General features: G+C 37.9%; 1 protein-coding gene across 1 annotated transcript in view; it reads left to right on the top strand.

Moving 5' to 3' along the window:
* Nucleotides 1–25,627, top strand: part of DOK6 (docking protein 6) — a 255,400-nt gene that overhangs the window by 89,707 nt on the left and 140,066 nt on the right. The window contains exon 2 of the mRNA XM_063326443.1: nucleotides 8,750–8,857. Coding sequence (XP_063182513.1) covers nucleotides 8,750–8,857 — 108 coding nt within the window. The remainder of the gene's footprint in view (nucleotides 1–8,749; nucleotides 8,858–25,627) is intronic.

The following is a 25,627-nucleotide window of genomic DNA, read 5'->3' as shown; positions in this document are numbered from 1 at the left end:
GTGTCTATTAAATACGTGTAAAAGTTAATGCATTTCAGATTAATAAGCTCGTATATGGAAGAGTCGAAAATTAAGAAGTTTTACTGCAGTGATATTTCCATTACTTCAATATATAGCTACATGATTAAAAACTAAGGGGAGGAGTTATAACTTTTCTTTTATAAATATTACTTTCCATTGCAGAATATCAAACTGTTATTTGTGGTCTGTCATATTCAAGTAGACTATGTTTATTTGTAACTAATTAAAGTAAAATGTTATAAAATGTAGGGGAAAAAATGGTATTTCCACTAAAATTCTTCAGATGAATGAAGTAAGCTAGTTACTCTGGTTCAGTTTGAGAAGTTACTCAAGTTCAATATCAAAATATAACAAAACCATAACTTTCCCTGTGATCTTTTTCTGATTACATTTAGAAAAGTACCTGTGGGAGAAGATACAGACTTTGGTACAAATTCTGGCTACATAGTTGTTCGTAAGTAGCTGCTGCACGTTCAGGTTAAGCTCAGTGAAACACTTGAGATTTCTTGGGCATAATGATTTCTTTTAAAACGTTGCAAGTTCTGGGATTGTCCTGCTGGATGCCTCCTAAAACTGTTGTAATCAATTCTTTGTTGTGGTTCGCTTTGAGGTTTATTTGTCATTTACTCTGAGGCCAGACATGAAGCAAACAGTTTTCCTCCAAAGGAATCACTGAAGTTAATCTTGCCAAAAACTGAGTCAGAAATGCAGAAAGCCAAAAAATGGCTACTGGAACTGATTTTTTAAAATAATCATAACATCAATTCAAATGTAAGTGGTAACTTCTGGTGATAACTTCTGGTCTAGGTACTGCCGTGAAGGCTGAGAGCATTATTTGTCTAGTGTGTCATTCTGACCTTGAATTGCCCTGCTGACAGTTCAAAGCAAAGTAAAAATGGTGCATTTTTAAACTCTGGGTGCCTAAGGATTCATAAAACTGTGTAACACTTTTCACATGAATACAACATGCAAATCTTTCCAGATATGTATCCTTCCCTCTTCTTTCAACACAGAAAAAAAAGGCTTCAGATACCATAGATAAAGTGTTTATACACAAAGTAGTTTAGTTAGTATAGGAATAGCTGGAAAATTACTATGGTGTGCTTTGATTTTCACAGAACTCTCTAATAATAAAATAAATCTTTTTATGGATTACATGTATAGCCTGTGACTATAACACCATAAATTATAGTATATTATGAACATCTATATGAATCTATAATGGTATGTTATGGCAGCAAGAAGATGACGTGTGTGTATATATATATATACTATTACTGGGTGAATTGTCCCTAATCATCTCTCTCTAACCATTTTAATTCTCACTGACTGCAATCAAGGCCACAAGGATTGATGTAATCTGGGATGAAAGAGTTTGTAGCAGATGTTTCTGTATTTCTTCTGTTCCTAACTTTAAAAGCCAGTAGATTTGCAATCTGGAAAATAATAATAATTTTTAAAAAGCTATGAGAAATTTTAGGATTTGAACTGTGACACTAAAATGATCTAAGGCCTAATTGTCTTCTATAATGTTGCAGAAGGTCATACTACAAGGTTTATAAACTAGAGGTTTAACCTTGCTTCCTAATTAGGATGATAAAATGAAGCTCAAGGGTGCGTGCAAGGTTACCATATATGAGGAATGTTTCCCTGTTGGATAGCCTTCATAACACACCTTCAGACAGCATTTTTTATGAAAGGCATTACTAGTGATCTTTTTGGGATATATTTGTGGGTTTTTTTAGTGCTGGCTTTATAGTTTCAACAGCTTTGCTTTTACTGTGATTGCTTAGTGGTAGATATTTTGGTAATGTTTGAAGAAAATACGTTGAAATAAGCAAGAGCGGGTGGAGAGTTAGAATGAATAAAAAAAGGGAAAACCTCCCAAGGCTTTTTGTACCTTGAGGTAAAGTCTTGGCCCCACATCTCAGAGCTGCTGACAGAAGAACATAACCTCATGCTTCTGAGCAGGGCTAGGGGTTATTTTTGCTTCTCCTCCTGTTTGCGGGGGAGTGGGCTGTCAGAGGCTGTGGAGGATCTCTGCTCTGCTGCTGGGAGGTGTATGGGTTCCCAGTGGTGTGGTAAAGGAGCAGGAGTTGGCCTCCATTCCCTGCTACTCTGCACCCTCCGCGCTAATTTGGGAGCTCAGTGGTGGTGCAGTACTGTTCCGCCTCTCTTGTTTTGTCATACGGATACAAATTCGCCACCCAAGAATGCACCTACTTAGTGCAGTGGTAACTGTATTTCAAAAAAGCAGACAGTGAAATCGGTGCTGTTCAAGACAGGAAAAATTTTCTAGGACAGGAAGACAGGAAAAGTTTCTCGGGCACCTTAACTTCTAAGATGCCCAGAAACCTGAGTGCGGGAGAGATGGCATGCCTTGTTACAACACTACTGGATTTATCTTTTTAATATCAAGTGTTGGTAACTCAAGTAAGTGGTTTGCAACTAAGAGGTTTGTTGTTGGTTGTTTGGTTTTTTTTTCTTTTCCCTATTGGCTTTACTCAGCAATAGCTTAAATCCTTTAACTTGTTCATTAGCTGAGGCAAGAATGGTTTTGTCTTCCCATTTTCCTCTTGGACCTTTTTACAGATAATAACTGCTTTTCAATTTCTCTCAAATTTTACTTGAATGCATGACAAGTGTAGTTCTACTGAAGCAATAAGGTGTCACCCCTCATCTCTTCTCCCTTTGCCAAAATATGCAAAAATGAAAAAGTGGTGGGTGTCAAAACAATGGTTAAATATGAGTTTACTGTGACAACTATATTTATTTTTCTTATTATGAATGCTCCGGTTTTTAATTTGTGAGTCAAGGGGCTTTTTTAGCTCACAACATACTTCTTTTATCTCACATACCCTCCAAAAAGACAATATCCATTTCTTAATGCGGATAACTAGTGAAGTAAATTTTGAACATTTTCATGTTTTAGTGTTTTTAATGGGTACACTGAAGATGTCGTATTATTTAACAGATAGAGCACTGCACATGGAAAGTCAGGGAGGCGGAAACAACTACCCTTTGCTGCAGATAACGAGATATAAATGCAGGACTGAACATTATTACGTAGATGTCTTCCTGGGAGAACCATTTGTTTGCGCTGTGCTAGCAGAAAGCCCCGTGAGTGATGCTTCGGTGCCCGTTATGGTCAGCGTTGGTGTCTGTTGGTAACTAGGAGCCGACTCACTGCTGCTTCTCTCAAGAGACAAATGTTTCTACAGTTAGTGACAGAAAATTAGAGTTTTAGTTTTTTAGTTTTCCAGTATGCTAAAGGTAGTGATCGGCATTTGTACTATCTTTTAGACAGGAGTAGGGAGATTTCAGAGCATCTTAAGTGGTTTGAAAAGAAAAAAGAGCTTACAATGTTGTAACTTTCTTTTTTTGGCATTAGAAAAATTGAAAAAGATAGATGAGAAGATTTTTGTTTCTGGGTTTTTTTTTTTGAGGTGGAAATTCTGGAGTAATGTGTAGAGATGTGTCAATAAATATCCCTTCTCTAAATATTAGTGATGACTGGCAGAACTTTATTAGCTACAGCTGTGGATGAATAGAAATGTTAATCTCAACAGCATTTATTGTAAATGACTAGGAAAAGGCTTTAGAAATCTCTGGAAAATGGAAAATCCTATGTACGATTCCCAATGTAAACCAATTATTTTAATTGTTTTAGGAAAAGATTTTCTTCTTTCTGGAAAACTAATTTAGTCAATGTATTTCCTGTAATGTGTTTTAATGGGCTTATTTTGAATAACCATGGCAACAATAAAACAGAATTGTATGATATGAACATGAAAAATAATGATCCATTCAGAGGTCAAACTTTTGCATGTATTAGTCAAGAATATGAAAAAACATAAGCATGCTGGAAAGGTGAGCTGAGAGGTGAATTAAGCAGAAGAAAAAGTAAGAAAAGACAATTATGCAGAGATTTTCATCATGAATTGGTCTACTGCAGTGTTTCAAGTAAAATATAAAAAAGTGCTCTCTAAAGATTAATAGAAATGGAGCAGCACTGGGAGTCAAATATCTGACTGGAAAGAGTTCAGAAATCATTTGGGGGTGATAAGGTTATATTGTTGCAGATCTGGAATCCTTTTCTCTCACTAACAAGATAAGACTACTCAGAGTCCATCTTTAGGAACAGAAGCTTCTGTCCATTGCAAGCTTGTACATTGTAATGAAAATCATTCCCATATGCTGTTGCATGGTACAGCGAATCAGTCTTACCAGACCACAAGTGCGCTGAGTTGCTGCCATCGCATATTGATATATAGTTGCACAGGTAGTGGGATCTAGAGGAAATTTTTTTTTCTGCTTTGCCCATCTTGTAAAACTGAGAGAGGAAGAGTGCTGCTTAAAGATGTTCTGCTATGCCACGGACTCAGCAGGTACTTTCAATAGAAGCCTTCTCGGGTTTGTAATGAACAAGTTTTGGTCCTTCTAATTGATATATTAATAAAAGGAAACCGAAACATAGCACGAACTTAATGCTATCTTTCTGAATTTCTCCAGAAAAAAAGCTACAGTATAGTGTTAGACTTCGTCTTGTTTGCCCTTGATACAAAATTTTTATATCATTTTTATTGAGCAGTGAGCGCTTATCCAAGAATGCTGTAAAACTGATTAAATGATCAAATATTTGGCATTTCTTCAAGTATGCATATGTGAAAAACAGACACCTAAATCTCACAGGAAATACTATATGTTATGGAGGCAACTCTACGAGTAGTTCTCATTCTCTCTGTTGTTCAAGGACTGATTTCTTTCACAATGGCTTCCCCAATTATCTGAAGACTTTAGAAGTCTTTCAGAAGTTTTGATTACAGCCAATGGCATCCTAAACTAGGCCAGGGATAAAAGAGTATCTCACAGTTCGTGAATAATTGAGTAGGCTTCTGTATAACAATGAGGTGCCTTATGAAAGGCAAATGTTTGTTTGCTGTGTGCTCACATCTGCACCTATTTATTCATATTTATAGGTAAATTCATATGCTAATGCTTTTTCAAACACTGAGATACAAACTGTCTGTTGATGTAATAAGATAAAATGCTGCTGAAGTGCAGTGGAACTGTATATATTTACACCATCTTTAAAAGTGATTGTAGGTCAAAAAAAAAAAATTCCAAATGCAAGGATGTACCCTTGTGTATGTACATACCAAATCAGGAGTTCTCTTCAATCCATTCTGTTCTTCAAATCTCTCCTCTCTCTAAAGGTCTGGAAAAAACAGATGGAAAAACAATACACTGAACCAGTAACAGTCTAAAGGTAAACGTTACAGTCCCCACCTCGTGCTGTTCAGTGCTCTCCTTTGAAAGCAAGAGCTTTTCATTCCAGCAGTCTAAATGCTGAAGACTTTGAATTCATCCCAATGCTGAAATTTGGGCAAAGGTCTAATGAGGAGCATCCTTAAAGATAGCTAGCATCTAGCCCTCTTCGATGGATACTTTGAATTGCCCACCGTTATAGGGGTGAAAGCCTCCCTCTTGAATTTTGTCAGTTTAGCTTCTACACTGTCCCAGATTGATATCCAGTGAGAAAAGACTGAAGTTGCCATTCAGGAGAGCCTGCTCATTTATCACTGAAGGAATTCCTTCGTAGTATGCATTAGATGACCTTTTGTCTGGAAAATATTCTCATCCTTACAGGGAGAAATCTGACTCCTTAACTTTACTTGTCTAGTTTTCCATTTATTAGGGATACTACTGATGTACTGGAGCTATTGTTATCAATACAGGCTGGGGGCTGATGTCATAGAGAGCAGACCTGCGGAAAAGGACTTGGGGGTACTCGTGGATGAAAAGCTGGACATGAGCCAACAATGTGTGCTTGCAGCCCAGAAGGCCAAGCACATCCTGGGCTGCATCAAAAGAACTGTGGCCAGCAGATCCAGAGAGGTGATTCTGCTCTGGTGAGACTCCACCTGGAGTACTGTGTCCAGGTCTGGAGCCCTCAGCACAAGAAGGACATGGACCTGTTGGAGCAGGTCCAGAGGAAGGCCACGAAGATGATCCGAGGGTTGGAGCACCTCTGCTATGAAGAAAGGCTGAGAGAGTTGGGGTTGTTCAGCCTGGAGAAGAGAAGGCTGCAGGAAGACCTTATAATGGCCTTCCAGTACCTGAAGGGGGCCTACAGGAAAGCTGGTGAGGGGCTGTTTGCGAGGGCATGTAGTGATAGGACAAGGGGCAATGGTTTTAAACTAGAGCAGGGTAGGTTTAGATTAGGCATTAGGGAGAAGTTCTTTACCATGAGGGTGGTGAGACACTGGAACAGGTTGCCCAGAGAGGTGGTGGAGGCCCCATCCCTGGAGACGTTCAAGGCCAGGCTTGATGAGGCTCTGAGCAACCTGATTTAGTTAAAGATGGCCCTGCTTACTGCAGGGGGGTTGGACTAGATGACCTTTAAAGGTCCCTTCCAACCCAACACATTCTATGATTCTATGATTCTGATAATTCTCATTATAACAAAATACAACTGTGCCATATTAAACAAACAAACAAACAAACAAACAGAACCTGTAAAAATTACTCTGTCAGTTGATACAAAGCTTCTGTTACCTTATCATCAGTTGCCCAATATTAGGTCATCGGTAGAATGAGGATTCTGTGGCTGTGCTAAAACCCACCACCTCTGGTGATGGGGGCTGTAGTTTCATCTGTTTTTCTAAAGAGAAGTCTGTGAGGACTGTAAACCATTTAAGGTACATAATGGAAATAAGGAAATCAATACATGATTTGAAATAGAGGCAATGGTTTTTACCTTGATAAAGAACTTCTCAGGAAAAGGCTTTCCTCAGAGGAAGAGAGATGAGCTGAAAATACACATAGACTAAAAAAAAAAACAGGTCCCAGAAGAGCCAGAAGTATTATTAAAAGCCACACTTTCGTTAAATGAATAAATATGTCCATTTTGGACGGTTTGTGCTATTACTTCTAGTAAGGTCAAAATAGAGTGAATATCCTCTACCTGTGCGTTACCTGCAAAAGTGGAGATTTTCACACCGTAACACTGTGAAGAGTTAATCTGAATTAATCAAGAGAGAACTGTGGGAGCAGTGCTGTAGCTTTGGTAAAATAAGTTGCAACACTGCCAAGATATTACTTGAAGAAAGTACTATCTAATAAAGATGGTTTATGATGTCCCACAGTGTAATGTCATTTTTTTCAGGAAATATGATATTGTCTTTGCTTCCCCCCAGGTTAGATGAAGTAATTTCTGAGGTAGGAAGTACAGTTGTACAGTTGCCACTTTACAACCTTAGTAGAAAAAAAACCCTAAAACTTGTATGCTTTGTAAGAAGTATACTTGCAGAGGATTTCATTAAATGTTATGTTTTCTTCCAAAAGTCTTCATAATTAAACATATTGATACTGTAGTCCGATGGTAGGTTTTTAGAAGAAAAAAAACTTATTTTGACTGATGACATTCCTCTGAGATAATGAGAACAGAATAGTGTCAGTATTATATCAGAATGTGGCTAATTAAGCTTAATTATTTTAATGACACTATATTTGCTGCTCATGCTCAGTTTGGACAGCAACACACTGAGGGGAAAAATCCTCATTTCAGCTCTCCCTGCTTATATTTCCTTGATTTTATTTATTTATTTATTTTTGTAATGGGAGATGTGTTTGAACTGATCCAAATTAAATAATACTGTACTTCTTGTATTGTGTCATTAAATTTTGTAGACTTTCTGAAGAACTAAGACTGTTCTCCACATTTGGGCTGTGGAACCATTAACTAGCATTGAGTTGGTTTTGTTTTTTAATGTATCCTTGAAATAATAGCATAAAATTGCATAAGGTATTGTTTATAGAGCTGTGCAAGTACTGAAGAGGAGAACGAAGTAAACTATTTTCATAGCTTATAACACTAGATTAATATCTAGTCCCTTACGTGCACAATATTGTCTAGAGGCTTATCCTTAATCAGCTTCCTTTTGAACTGCAAATGTATTCTTATTTGATAATTCAATCCTGATTTTAAACTTTGGTTATGGCAATACCACCAGAACGCTTGGTAAATAGTCTGATAAAGTACCCTCGTTGCTTAAAAATGCATTTTAAGCAAAATCTAGTGTGTTTCCCATTAAAATTAGAGGGTAATATTGGTTTGTGCTTTCTGAAGGATTTTATTTTTCACTACATGTTCCCAAACTTTAATAATCTGTTTTTTTCTTAGAATGTTTGTCATTCAATTAAGTGAGAGGATTAGATGTTTTCCAGTAATGGTCACATTGATGCTTATTTCAACTTTGTATTTTCTTTGCTTTGTATACAATCTTATTCTAGCTGCTGATTCCTGTGGTGTGTTAAAAGCTGCAATGGTATCGATACTCTTGCAGAAATAGAGTATAAAAGTGAAAGCTAGAAATGCATGAAGTCATTTCGGAAAGTGCTTTCTCCAGTAACAGCTTTATAATTGTTTTCATTTCATTTTCAAAGTTCATGGATTTACTTGCATCTCAGGAATTGTCAAATTTGGCATGCATGAAAGAAATTGAAGCAAAATAGCGTACAAAAGACTGACAATCAATATGTATATAAACTGAGGAATTCAGGTTACTTACATAGAAATAATTGATGTTCTCAGAATTTGCCAGACTTTCAAATAAAATATTGTCATTTTAAAATATCTTCCTAAGTCAATTATGTAACTGAATGCATTTGTGATACTGTCCACCTCTAAAGGAAAACTGATATAATCCATTGATTTTGTTTGCAGATTTTCAGGCGTTGTTGGTTGGTTTTCAAGAAGGCTTCCAGTAAAGGACCCAGGAGGCTAGAAAAATTTCCAGATGAGAAGGCAGCGTATTTCAGAAACTTTCACAAGGTAAGTCATGCCTTTCTCGTGAACTGAAGCATTGCCTGTTTACCACTCTTCCTTGGGAAAAGCATGTTCTTGATATGTCCACTTTGCAAACCATACAGGGAGAATTGCGCTGAAAACGTAATCCCGACACTGAAACTTCTGTAAATCTCAGTGATGTGGGTGAGACATCACCCTGTTTTTTCCAGATGAGCGCAAAAAGTGCAATGTGTGTGAAGTGACAGGTTGATGATTTTTTTTTCTTTAAACATTAGTATTTTGGAATGTGTAAAATTGGCTGCTTAGTCAAATGTTTAACCTTAGTTATTAACTAAGTATGGAACAAATTATGAAAATGCTAAATGCCTCGGTTGCAATGGCAACAGTGGTTGAATATGTAGTATTTTTCCTAGAACTCGTCATGATTTACAAGCTCTGTCAACAGCAAGGATTTTTAAGGGTAAAAATTCAGAATTCACTGATGAGATTCTCTCTGCTTTCTCTGTCACTCACTTCTGTGATGGAAAACAAGATATTCAAGCATGGTTTTTTCTTTCTGTCTTGTAAGTTACTGTTATCAGCTCCCCCAGTCAGTAGACTTCAAGTTAGCTAATCTTAAAATAGGGCAAGGCTCTGTGCTTGTGCGATTGTCTTCTATCCAGTCACCTTTAGTGTTATGTCATATCAACGTTAAATATTATGTTAAAACTGGCAAGTTGAAACACAAAGATGACTTAGTCAAGGTCACATAGCAAGCAATGAAAGATTGCGGATGTTAGTCTAGATCCCTTGAAGGCAGGTCTAACGCTTTTTATCATAAAACTACAAATTAGCCTTTAAGTTCCAGTAACCTCTTGGTATCTTTAAATGAACAATGTATATATAATAAATAGCATACAGTTATCCTGTGAATATTTTCTAAGAAAACTAGCCCTAGTAATTTCATACTGCCAAAAATCCAACTTCTGATTTTATATTGGTTTTGAATAAAAAGGACTGACACGTACTAGACAATTTCAAAAAAACAAAAAACATTTACTTTCAAGATGCAACATAATGATGTGTCTTTAAAAAGATTAATTGGATGGTTTGGGCCAATAGGCGTAGTGATGGCTGAAATCCCGAGGAGATCCCTTGTCTGTGAAGTTTGTATGGATTAGCAACAGCGCAGAAGGATGAAAGTGCGTGGCTTTGGGGGGAGCTTTTGTGGGGGCAGTTTAAAATGTTTTTGGAGCATGTTATTGCCTATAGCATACTTTTTTTGTGTAAAAGGATTCAGAAACACTTTATATGTTGCTTGTCAACTGTCGTCTTTGTAGAAAAATCATGTGACAAGTAAGAATAATTTAAGAAGCTGAAAAAACAACATAGAGATATAGCTGCATGTTGTTGTAGGAAGCATGTCCCTTTGCATATAACTTAAACAAAGGTAAGGGGTGGTGTTCTTTTCATCCCTTTTTTTCCCTCTTATTCCACTCCTTGGTAGGAGGAAATACCCTATTTAAAAGTGTATGAGTATGTGGCTGTAGAGAAAAAAGAATTGTATCCATTCACTTGGATGATACCAATTTTTCAAATAGAGTCATGAAATCATTTCTGAAGTTATATTATCAGAAAATAGAAACCCTGAATCTTATTGTCAGGCATGATTTATTTTTTTTAAGGATAACTTATTTTTTCGTAATGATTATTCTCTTCAATTGCCACCATTCTGATAAATGAAATAGTGGTGAAGTAGATGTGCATGATTTGTGAATATTCATCAAGTGTGACTGCAGTGCAGGCCATTATGGGAGCAAATGCAGTTATTTGATTGCTGTATTGGGTCAAAATACTCTGATTCTCTTTCTTTCTTTTCCAGAGGTGCTTATTGCTTTGTTACATTTTGAAGTAGTTCAAAATGCATGTTTATTGCAATCCAGTGCAAACTGTTAGCCCTGTTCTGAAATTCTGTTTCGTTATTCATTCACAAAATATAAGGAGGGAATCTGGTGTGCAGAGTTGAAGGGTAACTCTGAGAATCAATGAAAAAAATTATTAAATATTGAAGAAATGAAAGACCTGGTGTTTTCTAAGATTAAAATACATGTTGCAAGCCTGACTTCTTATGAAAGAACAACATACTTCAAAGAGTGAAAGGCTCTGATCGCACGCTAATATTCATATAAGATTATGTACATCAACCCTGAGATCCTTGCTCCCATACAATGTCTTTATAACTAGTAGAAGAAAGGGAGTGGTGCAGTCGGGGACTCAGAATGTGCTGGGATTCTCTAGGAACTTGTGTCCCTCAGACATTCAGGTCAGTCTAGGTTACCACGGAAGAAGGTCTAGGACAAGCACATAGTCTTTCTAGATTGTACTGTGCAGGTTTTCTAGCCTTCTCATGCGAAGAGTTACAGGAGAAAATTTTGCCTCTCAAGCGGAAACAACAAAAATTAATACCTTTGATTTGTCTACATTCAAATCAGTATCCAGGATCACAAACAGTACTGCCATTGTAACTAACCCATCAAGATCTTAAACATCTCCATTTTTCCATGGATGTTTGAGCTTGAAATGCACTTTACCTAGACAGCTATGGATCTCCTGTACTTACATGATAAACCTGGGTACTGGACAATCTGAATTATAGAAGGGGCTCTGCTCAAAAAAAAAAAAAAAAAAAAAAAAAAAAAAAAAAAAGAGAGAGAGAAACAGCATAGCATTTGGTAGCTCAAAGCTAGTTAAAAATAGAGATTTTCTGGTTTACGTATCCTAAATAAATATTTATTAATGTAGAGATAAGCTGGCCTCTTTCAAAAATGGACTTCCCCCTCCATGCCCTGGTATCTAGACAATACATGGGTTTATTTATTATTCTGTAAATTCTCTAATGCTGTTGCGCATTGCTTTGTTGGTTTTTTTTCCAAGTGATTTTCTTAATATAAATAACAGTAATGGCATTAGTCCTTATAGATAAGTGCCACCTGACAGTAGCAGTGAATACTACATTCATTAGTTGAAACATGACCTCATCTGTTTATTCCAGTTTCTGGTATCAAATTAAAAATCCTCATTACTGTAAATTTAGATCATTACACTCTTGCTCAGGTAAGTTATAGCTTAGCTGTAGTGTTTTCCCTTGAACATTCTTTGTAGAGGTTGTGTTGAACAGACGTGTTTACTCCCATTACTCCAAAGAGGGCATAAAGTGGCAATAGTCTTGGCTTCTGGGAGCTGTTGCTACACTACAGACACTGCAGCTTTACCAACTTAAAAGAAGGAATACATAAAAAGCCTTCTCAAATGTGTAAAAGAAGATAAAGGTTTGTAAAAGGTTAAATTCTTTCACGTTTTGGAGACACACTGATCAGATAGTACCAGTGCCTGTTACCCATTAGGAGCGGCTTGCCAGGAGCATTGCAGGAAGTCAATATGGCTAAGTAGCAACATGAAGGTTACTAGAAATGAGAGGTCAAACTTCAAAACCTGAAGTGTATCCAAATAAACTAGAAAGCATTACACAGCTGACTAATTAATTGTTAAAACAGAATTAGAAAAAGCAAAGTAGAGCTTGAACAGCAACTAACGAGAAGACTCAAAACTGGTTTTAAATACAGCTTCTGACCCATCAGGGACAAAAGGCTTGTCAAAGACCCTGTGTACCCAAATGGCAATCAGAGTATAAAGAAATTGAGAAAGAAAGAGAGCATAAATGAGCCCATTTGCATTGGGGTTTACTGTAGAGGAAACTGGCACGCTCTGGTGTGGGTATGCAAGAGATGTCTCTGTATCATAGACTTGATCATAGATACTTCAACCCCAGCTACACAGAACGGTCTCTAGCAAAGTATGGAGAACATATTCACCCAAGAGCCCAAAGGGAATTTAAGGATGACATAGATGAATTAATAATGGTAGGCCCTAAACTCCAAAATGGGAACCAACGGATTTGTTTTTTTCAATTCTTTGTAAAATCTCTAGTCCTGTTAATGCACGCTCCACACAATAATAAAAAAAATAAAAAAATAAATAAAAAAATAACCTTCGCACAAAGTGAAGGTGTGAGTTGGGTCTGTCCCTGACAAGATATAGCTGCCTTGGAGCAAGAGAAGCTTGAATCTGTCAATGCTGGCATGCTTACCCTTCAAATAAATAAACAGGTAATATCTGGAGTAGAGTTCACGACTTACTGATTTAATCCCCCCAGTATGAGAGATTGTTCTGTTAAGATTGTGTCAACAACAGCTATCTCTAAGGTACTGAGTCTTAAGTTAACAAGATTAAAGTAGGATAAGATTTCTTAGATTTTTTTGGTATTTAATTGGTTTTTTCTGTTATCACATTCGATTATGATGTGCTTTACTTAAAACTGCAAATGCAAAATAAAATAAATTGCACAACGTTTTAGCAATGACTTCTGATAGTCAAAAATATGTATGGAACAGATGGTCTTAAGCACATCTTATACAATATGTGTCCACAAATATAAATAATAACGAAGAAAAAGAATAGCAGTAGCCTTCTAACTCTAATCTATTAAGTTAAATTTGTGGTCAGGGCCACACAGGGGAAGCTACATTACACGTTTTCTTTCACTGCTTGATTATCCTGAAGAAGCTTGTGGAATGCTAAATACTAGTTTCAGAAAATGGCGATTTATGTAATGAAATCCCAGTGATTTTATGGCAAGTCCTTATATCAGCTACCATGGTTTCTTGAGCAGTTCTTGGCAATAAGATCTTCTGTGCACATGCACACAACAAGCTCACACACAGACTTTCTGTGCTGCCTTTGTAGTCCTGTTTTGTAAGAAGAAGGAGGGGACAGATTCTTTTTGTGTTTAAAAACTCAGTATGCAGGAACAATGAGATATTTACTCTTCTACTAGCAACTAGCATAGTTGCTAGTCTCCAATTGAGACGGCCTTAAACCATGAGGTGGTTATTCACTTCAAAATATTTCAGGATAAATGCATTCCTGATAACTTTGCAAAACACTAGGTTTTGCCACAGTCATCTATGTGCTAGCCCATACGATTCTCAAATGTAATTACAACTCTAAAATTAAAAATAAAAATATATACATATGGTAGGATTATCGTGACCGTTGTAAGAACTTCTCTCTGATTGTTTCCACTTACTCAGTTACCTTTCGGTTGTTTTTTTTTTTCCTTAGTGTTCCACTGCCAGGTTGCCTAAATAAAGATTCTTATTGCTAAAGAAATGTGAACTAGCCTGCTCTTTATTCTAATTTACTCCAAGACGCCTACTTTATTGTGGAGTATTTCAGCCTCTTGTGTTGCTCATGTTCACTACATATCAGAAGTTATGCAAGTCTCCTTATGGACATCTGTAATCTGGGATGCTGCTATTACTACTCGTGATATTGCTTTGCTTCTCAGGTGCAAAGGCATTCTCAAAAGGAAGTTGGATAAACATCTATCAAAATGTAATTGTTAGGCTTGAGTTCTTGCGCTTTTCGTGATAAGATTTGCACTTGATTTGCATCCAAATTTGAATATTATTTGAATTCAACCTTCCTTGCTTTTTTTTTTTTTTAATAAATTTTATGCTTTCTGTTTTTCAAAATCTCAGATTCAGTCCTTTCTGGTTTTGCTATGTTGACCATTCTGTTTCCACTGTTTGTTAGTTGATCTAAATTTGCTCAAGTCTATTTTCTCATCTGGTTAAATTCACACAAAAATTCATATTAGAGGAAAGCTAAACATACTCCTTATGAAGATCTGGTCACATTCACAGATAATGGGTTTTTACTTTGAGAACAATCCCAAATATAGACCATTTTGTTCTTTTCCTCTTCTCCCCTTATCCTTGACTTTAAAACTGTGGTCATGTTTTGTTGCCCAGAACTTCTTTCACAAAATTTCAAAATAGTGCTCTCAATGTAGTATTTTCTTAGGAGCCCTGTGACTTTGTGTGTGTGTGTGAATATGTTAGTTCTTGAATAATATTTTCAAATTTTTATGTACAAAAAAACTGAGAATTTAAGAGTTATTTTTTGTAAGTCTTTACTCCTTGAGGCTGAAAGAGGTTCCCAAATGTACTTTGTGTTATTTTTACAACCTTAGTTTGCTGACTCTTCCAAAGCAGAGATAACTAAATTTTCCTGAAAACTGTATCCTTATTTCCTAATTTTGACATGTATTTCTCTTCAAATATTTGTTTATAGTACTTTCAATTAATACCTTGTCTTCTATCAAAATCATCTGATCAGTATGGGAAGGTTGCAAAGGACTTTGCTTTCATGGGCAGCTAGTACTCAGCTGATGAGATTAAAATGATCCCTATTTAAATGAATAACTGTTATTAAAATTACTCAGTTTTGTACACCAAACAATAAGATTTGCAGTAATTATCAGATCCCTCTTAAAATATAGACATATCTGAACAAAGTAATTGTTCAAAGCAAGCATTCTATGCACCAAAAAGCAAATTGCAGAAATAATTGGACCTGTGCTGGTAATAAAGCTGTTAATAGAGTCTGAGCACATCTAAGGGCAGCATGCAAACAAATAAAACAAAATGTCTTTCAGCAAAGATTGTATTAAGGCAATGACATCTTCTTCCCTTAATGATATAGTGAAGACATCTACAAGCTGAGCATGCTGACAGGACTTTGAGCTCCTACAAGCATGCTTAACTGAGCCTATGATTCTCTTCCTGCGCAGGACTCTACTCGTACTTCTAAACTTTGAAGGCACAGGGTATTAATTAGGAATGTCAATTCACAGGGTAAATATAGAAGTGATGTCAATGGGTGGCTTTGAATTCCTCAGTAGTGACATCAGTGGCTGAATCTAAGTATCAAGGAGGTAATAAATGGTAGGAAAAGTAAAGATCATCTCTTAGTCTCTACTGGTAACGCAAAGCAACTCCAAGACATGTTAGTAGTGGTTCTTATATGAAGATCCATGTATGCTTACTACAGTAAATTTATAGTAGTACTTGAATGCATGCACAGTTTTGCAGCAAAAGGGACACTCTACTCTTAAAAATCAGCTGATTAAATAGGAGGCTGTATTCCTGTTATATTAAGTGTTAAAACAAGCTTGAAGACTGAACTTTTTACTGTAAAAAAATACTATTGGATAGGGGAGGAATGTTTAAATGTTTCAGCAGGAAGGAAAAAAAAAAAGGAAAAAAAAAATTATAACGTAAAGCTTCCAAAATGACATTGACCTATAGAACAATTCAGGTTGAAAGGGAACTCTCGAATCCAGCTGGTTCAATCTCCTCCTCAAAGCAACATCAGTCCGATCATATTGCTCATGGCTGTGTCCAGTTGAGTTTTGAATATCTTCAGGGGTGGAAGTTCCACGACCTCTACAAAGCTAAACGTGAAGTCCTGCACCTGAGACCTAATAACCAAAGCAGGGAAAGAGTCTGGGGTCTGAGTAGCTGGAGATCAGCTCTGCTGCAAAGGCCCCGAGGGTCCTGCTGGGCAGTGAGCTGAGCCTGAGCCAGCTGCGTGCCCTGGCAGCAGCGAAGCCAAACCACGTCCTGGTCTGCCTCAGCAGGAGTATGGGCAGCAGATTGAGGACTCTCAACTAGGAAGGCTCCTCCCTACTGAGTGTTTGTTAAGCCGTACCTGGAATATTGTCTCGAACCAGGACACCCTCACTGCTCTAGTGAAGAGAGAAACTGACAAAAACAGAGAGGGTCCAGCAGAAGGCTAGTGAGGAAACTGCAGGCTGCAGAACCTGATGTATGAGGAAAGGTTGAAGGAACTGGGTTTGAATTAGTGAAGAGCGAAGGCCCAGGGGGATCTAATGACAGCATTCCAGTTTTGATGAGGTGGCTGAGGTGAGTAAAGGAGGTGCTCTGTTCTCAAGCATGTGTAGGGAAAGGACAAGAGGCAACGGGCACAGGTTGCTTTAGGGGAAATTAGCTGGATATAAGAAGAAAAAAAAAATTAGCCATGGGAACAACTAAACATCAGAGCAGAGAGGTCAGTATTTCCACACTGATAATCTTGATGACCTAGCTTGGCCGGGCCCTGCGCAACCTAATCTAAGGCCCTGATTTCAAGGTTGGACCAGATGATCTTTAGGGTCTCTTCTAATCTAGACTTTTGTGTGAACTATGAAGTATGTGTCATTAAAGTCGTTACAAGCTCTTGATATATCCCTGTGCTGCATGTATTGTGTCAAACTGGTCCTGCCCTCTCCTGAGCATATTTCAGTTATTTCTAGTGATGGAAAAAATATACTTAATCTTCCTAGTGTTTCTTAAGACAGCCTCGAGAGCTTTTTTTTGAACTACTTTAGTGTTATTCCTTTACAGTAGAGAAGGTGACGATGGTCTGTGTGTCAGTTATGTATATTCTGGTTTTGCCATGAAAATCTATCCATGTTTTTGCAAAGTTTAAAGCATTTCCAAACCTATATTTTGTGCATGTTTGTTAGAAACACTTCTGACTTTGACAGCTAAAATGTCTCATGTCATCTGTAAAGCTTTGCATATGATGGAAACTCAGATAATTTTCTCTCTTGAGTAATGAAATATGTTCCCTCCAGTTCTTTCAGGGCTAAAGCCTGACATTCACTCTAACAGCTACTTGTCATTTCTGAAGACATTTCTGGGGTCAGGTGTTTGAGATGAGATCATGGAGCCATTCTCTGTTTGTATATCCTCTGGCACCTAGGTAACATGGAAAGGAAAATTGTTGAAGAAATAGACCAAATGTTAGAGCATGGGGGAAAAATAAAGGAATAAATACTCTGGCACTCTGTGAAAGCACCTTATCAATTAGGTATCTGGGCAAAACACCAGGAGCTTCTGGCAGACAGAAAGCTGGCTGTTCAAGAAGTTGATATGAGAAATGCTAAAAGGAAGAATGGCATGGGAAGATGGTGAAGAAAGTGCATATTATTAAGGGTAAACTGAAATCCATCTTAATTGACTTTGCACAAAAATAAGGAGATGAGTACAGAAATAAAAATATGACAGTGAGAGGGAGGTGGACAAGGAAGCAAAGAGTATGGACATAGTTTATCCCTTCAGCCCAAATGTATCTTGGACAAAGAATATCAGTGCAGCAGGAAGGATGCACGTGAAGAGAAAGCAAGAGGGATTGTTCAGATTTTTGCACCAAAGCAAATTGCACTTCAGTAATACTACCTACCTCATTTGTTTCAGCAGCTGGGAGGTGTGCACTTCTCAGACATTTCCCAGGAATGTCAAGTTCTGAAATAAGACCCTATGCTTGGGAGTGAGGGTTTCAGTACCAGGTACTCAGTTGAAGCTGGGGGATAGGTACTTCTGAGAGGAGAGACTGGAAATAAGGTCTCTGAAGGAGGTCTTCACTGGTCCTTGAGGGGAGATCAAGAAGAAACAATTAAGATAGGGTGTAAAACAGATGGGTTCTGCTGTGGAGATTTGCACTAACTAAGCTTCCCATTCTGATGTTTTTGTTTACCTGGACTTTAGTAAGGCCTTTGATACAGTTTCTCACAGCATTCTCCTGGAGAAGCTGGCTACCCATGGTTTGGACGGGAGTACTCTTCACTGGGTTAAAAACTAGCTGGATGGCCGTGCCCAGAGAGCGGCAGTGAATGAAGTTAAATCCAGTTGGCGGCTGGTCACAAGTGGTGTTCCCCAGGGCTCGGTATTGGGGACAGTTCTCCTTAATGTCTTTATCAATGATCTGGATGAGGGGCTTGAGTGCACCCTCAGTAAGTTTGCAGATGGCACCAAGTTGGGTGGGAGTGTCGACCTGCTTGAGGGTAAAAAGGCTTTGCAGAGGGATCTGGACAGGCTGGATCGATGGGCCGAGGCCAATGGTATGAGATTCAACAAGGCCAAGTGCCAGGTCCTGCACTTGGGTCACAACAACCCCATGCAGTGCTACAGGCTTAGGGAAGAGTGGCTGGAGAGCTGCCTGGCAGAAAAGGACCTGGGGGTGTTGGTTGACAGCCAGCTGGATATGAGCCAGCAGTGTGCCCAGGTAGCCAAGGAGGCCAACAGCATCCTGGCCTGTATCAGGAACAGTATGGTGAGTAGGACTAGGGAAGTGATCATCTGCCTGTACTCGGCACTGGTGAGGCCCCACCTCCAGTGCTGTGTCCAGTTTTGGGCCCCTCACCACAAAAAAAAGACATTGAGGTGCTGAAGTGGGTCCAGAGAAGGGCAACGAAGCTGGTGAAGGGTTTGGAGAACAAGTTGTATGAGGAGCAGTTGGCGGAGCTGGGGTTGTTTAGCCTGGAGAAAAGAAGGCTGAGGGGAGACCTTATCGCTCCCTACAACTACCTGAGGCTGTAGAGAGGTGGGGTCAGTCTCTTCTCCCAAATGACAGGTGATAGGACAAGAGGAAATGGCCTCAAGTTGCACCAAGGAAGGTTTAGACCAGATATTAGGAAACATTTTTATGCGGAAAGGGTTATTAACCATTGGAACTGGCTGCCCAGGGGAGTGGTTGAGTCACCATCCCTGGAGGTGTTTAAAAGACGGGTAGACGTAGTGCTTAGAGATATGGTTTAGTGATGGGTTTTTGTGAGAGTTAGGGTGATGGTTGGACTCGATGATCTGAAAGGTCCATTCCACCCTAGGCAATTTTATGATTCTATGATTCCAATGCAAGTGTTGTTGAAAAGCTGAATCCTGGATATTTCAAATTCAGATCAAGAGTTTAAGGGACATATTTTTGCCTTTTTTTTTTTCCAATATTGTGTGTGTCTATTTTCACTACTCAAGTGTAGAAAATAGGTATACTACATAAATAATAAAAGTTCATCATGAAAAAGTTAAAGGCCTAATTATCTAGCCTGCTGTTTATAACACTAGTAAAGAAACGTTATGTGAGGATTTTTTTTTTTTTTCTTAATGGCAACATTTTCCCTCAAAGCTACTCTGAATTGTGTCTGTGTTGTTGGGGAAATGTTTACCATTTTGATGTGAAAATGGGAAGAGGTGTGGTTCCTTGTGTAATAGCTATAAAAGGAAGCAGACAGGTACAAACATCATGTCATGGTGTACCAGGGAGGGCAGACACATTTGTCACTGTAATTTACTTTCCCTTAATAAAAGGAGATGAGATAAAATATAGTAAGTCTTATGAGTACTAAGTTTCATTTAAGGTTTTGATTTGCTTATAGTAAGGGAGGCTTTGCAAAGTAAATAAAGAGCAATTTATTATGAAAATTGGCACAAAGCTATCTAATTTTTACATCTTCATAGAAGGAAATTTGAAATTCAAATCACTGGCTGATGAAGGTTATTAAAAATGCATTAGAGTTGAAAATGTAGCTGTATGTAATTGTCATAATAGATATTCAAAATTAATTTATCCCCAATGACAATTAAGCTGAAAGAATTTTCAAATTATCAGCTAACAAATTTCAGTTAATTTTAGAAGCAAATAAAGTGAAAACATTTCAAAAATTCTGTAAAAAATTTAAAAAATCCTAAAAGAAAGGTTACATTTCTGTTCAGAATCTTTCCTTTTCTTCTTTTTCAAATTACTGCACTCTATTACTTTTTTTTTGCCCCCCCCCCCTTTTTTTTTTTTTTTTTTTTTCCCTCAGGTTCCCTTTATTGCATTTTTCTCTCTTTCTCATTTTTCTCCTAAAGAATTTTGGACCACTTTGAGGGTATGTGTACACACACAAGTACAGGCATGTGCTGCATGTAGGTTAATTTAAACTCACAAATTTTCTTTCTATATCTGTTTTTTCAGCCAGTTGGTACATTTTTCTGATGGGTATCAAGAACCTCATAGGTAATATGGTGCTATTAATACTGCCTTCAGAATATCTGAAATGCCTTTAATATATATGTTTATATTTAAGAACAGTATCAAAATGCCAGTTTTGGTATTGTTGGATTGGGATAGGTGTTATTATGAAAGTCACTGAGGCATATTTACACCCTTTAAAAATCAATGGGGGTAAAGTTTTCTAAATAATACTATTTTTTTGTCACGTGTTTGTATTTATTGTTTTGATCCTTTTTAAAAACAAAACAAAATTTAGGCTAGTGGATAATTCTGTGGTTGTGCTTGTTTGTGCATCCATGAGCTTCTACCACTTGCTGTCGTCCACAGCAGAGCCCTCAGCTGAGTCCTGTGCTTGTGTGTGACATCCTCACCTTTGGAGCAAGTGAGAAGAGCCAGGAATGGGGAGGGCAAAGATGATGATGTGCCTTCTGCTTTCCTGGCCAATGTCAATTCTTTTTCTGAATAGAGCTCTTGATAGGTCAATGGATACACAGCATCTGAGAGGTCCTTGAAACCTGCATCATGAGCAGTCTCTCAACTGTGTTTTTTTTTCCCCCCTGTGAGTGGTACGATGGGAGTAAGCCAGCCTTTCTCACCTAATTTTCATCCAAGGCTTCCCCCTGGTTTCAAGATCTGGCTAAAGGGAGCTACAGCCTGAGTTGAAGGCTTTCGGAGTTTGAAAGGGGTAGGAGGGGGAGTTAAACCTAGGGCTCAGCCACTGGCATAATGTACAGCATAGATACAGCCAAAATAATTTATGTGCATTGAAAGCCTATGGATACTTGTATCCCCTAGCACTCCTGACCCAGTTTGGCAACGTGGTGAGAGATTTCGCAGTTAGGGTTATACCTAGCAGTTTAGCAAGAAGAATTATATACCCGTCACTTACTGATTCAGCAAAGTTATATTTTGTAAGCATGCCTTTGCTTGTAATTTGTTTTCAAATGTAGTCTATGTTAATAAACATGTATTTTTAATTGAACTCATCTAACAAGATAAGTTTGGGAATTACTACAGGTCAGCCAATTTAAGTAAACAAGAGGAAAACTTAAAGAAAGTTTTGGAGGGGTACATTTCTCCTTTTCTTTTTACTCGAAGATGAAGAACATATTCCTTTTAATTAAGCAATACCTTTGGGCCAAAACTAGAAAAGGTCTGGATATACTCATGTACTTTGATAATGTTAAAAGTAAGAACTCTTAAAAATGAAAACAGTTTCTAACTGTCCAGTATATTTTAGTAGCCTCATAAGGCTACGAAAACTCATATAATGATCTAATTCATTTACACGTTCATTGTGAAGTATTGTCTCATTACTCTACTTGGATAATTAAACTACAGTAAAGACATGCCCCATTTTGTTTCTCAGGCATAAGCACAGTGCTACTGTTTGCATACCTGGTAACTCTAGCAGGAAGGTTGATATTGAAAGTGCCTTTCTTTTTATTGAAGATGAAATTTGGAAAGATAATTGGGAAACCTGTTTTATTTCAGTTGTGAATCATCTTGCCTCTCTGCTGTCTCTCTAGCGTGGTGTTATTTTTCAAACGTGAATCTGGGTTTCAAATTACAGTGTTCTTTTAGTAGTAAGGCATTAGTTATTTTAAATTTTGTCAACGCTTACTTTTACAGAAGGCTGTTTTTTCCCCCCAGTCTCTTTTTTTTTTTTTCCCCCGCTCTCTTTTCCCCAGACCAAGTATTCAGTTTGCACATCAAAATGAAAGGTCAGATTGGAAAACATATTTCAAAGGTTCTTAAAGATAGTAAGAAAATGGGATTGGGGAGAACTATAATTTTTATATTACAAATGACTGTCTAGAAAAATACCTTTTGAGGTATGAAAGCATTTCTTTTTCAGTATGTATTTTAAAATCCTAATTAAAATGTTTGTTAAGCGAAGAGGTCTGCATACACATGAAATGATGAGATTTTAACTATTGCTTTAAAACACCAGGCTACCAGCCAAAACCAGAATAATCCCAACAGGCTGGCTGATTTTATGGATTAGGCAGCGGTTCAATTCTGGCGGTATTACAGCAGTGCAGTTTGAGGGAAAGTAAAGTAACTTGGCTTGGCAAAGCCTCCACTTCTTTGCCTATTAAAGGGAGCTGGTATGACTTAATATGCTTATTCTGCCCTGGTTGGTTTGATTTACAAACACTGTGAAACAATATAGCATTTGAAGTGGCATAACAAAAGCTAATCAAGTAAGTTTGGTTTCCATCCTTATTTTTTTTAGATTTCATTGAGGCAAAGCAAAGAATTTGCAACTGCTTATGTGTGAAGTGGCCACTTAAAATACAGCATGAATCTGGGTAGCCAGGTGGTAATCCATATGAAAATCAACAATAGCAATACTTGGCAATACTTAGCAATAGCGAAGACAGAGAAAAAAGGCAGTTGAGGTAAAGATTCAGTTTTTGTCTTTCTTTTACCTTTATTTGAATTTTGATAAGTGAAAAGATAGTTATTTTCTATTCAGTCTAAATTCATATAATGTCATCTACATTCTCTATAAATGCTGAAAAATTTAAACTTTTTCATTTTTTTAAATCTCAATTTTATCTGGAGGGCAAGAAGAAATTATTCAGTATCCCTCTGCTATCAGACCTACGCATATTTCTTCCCATCAAACTTCACTTTCTTGCCCTGACATTACTGGTTTATACTTAGCCTGATTTATTTTTAATATATACATTTGTTCTGTCCTTTTTTTTTTTGTTTATTATCTACTTATTAGGTAACAGATAAGATTCTTACTGCTGTTATAGTTGTGGTTTCCATTTAGCGCTTACAGGAATGAACGTTTACTTGGTAGCAATTTCTTAAACCCTTATTCCTCTGAAATAACAGCTGGAGACCTGCCCCAGAGGTATAATGTGGAGGGTGATATGCCGCTCCTTGGCAAAATTCCTGGAGAGTGTTGTTACCATAACAACTCATCTTCTTCCAAGGATAAATCTGTGTGCAGAGATGTGGAAAACTTCTGTTTTCTTTTGCTTTTCTGATCTTGGGGTTTCTCTTCTCCCTTCTTATGTTCTTGTAATCTCGTGTTTTATGTTTTGCTATTCTTTCATGAAATAGGTTTTTCATTTTTTTCTGCCTCTTAGTACTTTCTTACATCAAGTCTTGATTTTCAGTCTCTTGCATCCCCTGGTCCTATTGTTGATTGTCATGTGCTGTGCTTGTGCAGAATGTGCTGAAGTCGGGAAAATATGTTTCATCTTAAATACTCTCAATGCCTAGTCCCATGTGGTTTTGTCCAAACGCATAAAGGTCCAAATAGCCTCTGTTCACATCTCTTTCTTAGACTTGCAGGTTAATTCAGATGTGAATGGGCCTCAGGGGATCTCTTGTCCAACTCCTGCTCACAGTAAAGCCAGCTCTGAGGTCAGACATGGTTGCTCAGGGCTTTGTCCAGTTGGGTTTTGAAAACCTCCAGGGTTAGAGACCGCAGAGCCTCTCTGGGGGGCCTGTCCCACTGCCGGGCTGTCTTCATGGTGAAAGCATTGCTTCTCATATGCAGCCTGAACATCTCTTGTCTCAGTTTCTGCCTGTTGTCCCTCTTCCTCCCGTCAGTCACAGCTGTGAAGAGCCTGCCTCTCTCTCCGTGATAACATCCCTGCAGACACTGGGGGGGCTGCTGTGAGGTGCCCTCGAAGCCATCCCTGCTGCAGACTGGAGCAGCCACGGTCCCTCAACCTCTCACAGGTCCAGCTCTGGCTGTCATGGGGGCCCTCTGCTGAACTCACTCTGGTTTATCAACTGCATTGGGGTCCCGAAACTAGACACAGCATTGTAGATGTGATCTAATGAGTGCTGAGTAAAGACAAAAAGTCACTTCCCTTGATATACTCACTGTGTTTCTGTTAATGCAGCCGTTTCCCCAGTCCCAAAGGTCTTTACACTTTTCAGGCAGTGCATCGCCCTTTCTTAAGAGCCAAAATCACATCCAGCTCCATCTGAAGCGGTAACAAAACTTCTACTATGTGGCAATTGGATTTAACCATGTAAAAGAGCCACTAACTGGAGACAAGAGGGCAGAAAACTGAGCTTAAAGGGAGATGGCTTGTTTCTTTGAGATACTCCTCTCTGTAGTCCTTTCATCTGCAATGGGCCAGCATCTCCTTTTCTCCTTTTGCAGACTGGCAGCAGCATTCACAGTGACATTAGCATATTGGTGCCTCCTTTGCCCTTTTCGTGCTATGATAGTTCACATAGCTCTTGCTTCTTATATCGCTCCTTATGGCTGTCATGCTGTTTCTGGTTTGAGGTAGTTCTCTACAGTCTGGGCATCACTCAGTGGAGTCTCTGCTCCTTGCCACTGTGTTGGCTTTTGCTCCGTTACATTACTGCTTGCGTGTTTTTGCACAACAGATGGTAGTATGTGGGCCATTATTAAGAAATAAGAGGATGAACAATTACATTTTGTAGCTCTCTCTTCTGCTTCCGCTTTTGCTAGATAGAAATTAAATGACAACAAGGGATTGCGCAACACAGAGCAAAAATCCATTTATGTAAATTCAGACCTTTTCCTCTGCCCAAGCAATTTCCAGGACTCTGCACAGTGGAAATAGCATTCAGTAGATGGAATCGCAGAATCATTCCCCTCCCAGTTTCATACAGGAAGCACGCATTTGAGATTTTATGTGTGATTTTTGTGTTTTTTATCTTTTCTGGACCTCTTTTTGTATTTACTGTGCAATTATATTTTTTGTAGTGATGCAGATGTAATATACGATTTGGAAGTAATATTTTTATAATTGTGGAAGAATTATTCAATGCATTTGAATGTACAATTTGAGCACCAGAGCCATAGATATGTTATATATATATATATTCTTTCCATGCTCATGTAACACAAAAGTGGATAGTGCAGATCCTAGTCTTTCAGCTCCCTGATTAGAACAGTTTCTTACAACAATAAGCAAAATAAATATCCAGTGTAGGTCAGTGATGAATTATGATGGATTCAAGAGAAAGTGTATTGAATTGTCCTTAAAACCCTTCCTCTTTGACAGAAATAAATGTAGTTCCAAAGAAAGTAATCAGAAAAAATGTCAAGTTATGTTGACT

This window comes from Chroicocephalus ridibundus, chromosome 2 (assembly GCF_963924245.1).
Source record: "Chroicocephalus ridibundus chromosome 2, bChrRid1.1, whole genome shotgun sequence".
In the NCBI taxonomy this organism is placed as follows: domain Eukaryota; kingdom Metazoa; phylum Chordata; class Aves; order Charadriiformes; family Laridae; genus Chroicocephalus; species Chroicocephalus ridibundus.
Note: the sequence above shows the minus strand (reverse complement) of the source record. Positions and strands in the feature narration are given on the sequence as shown.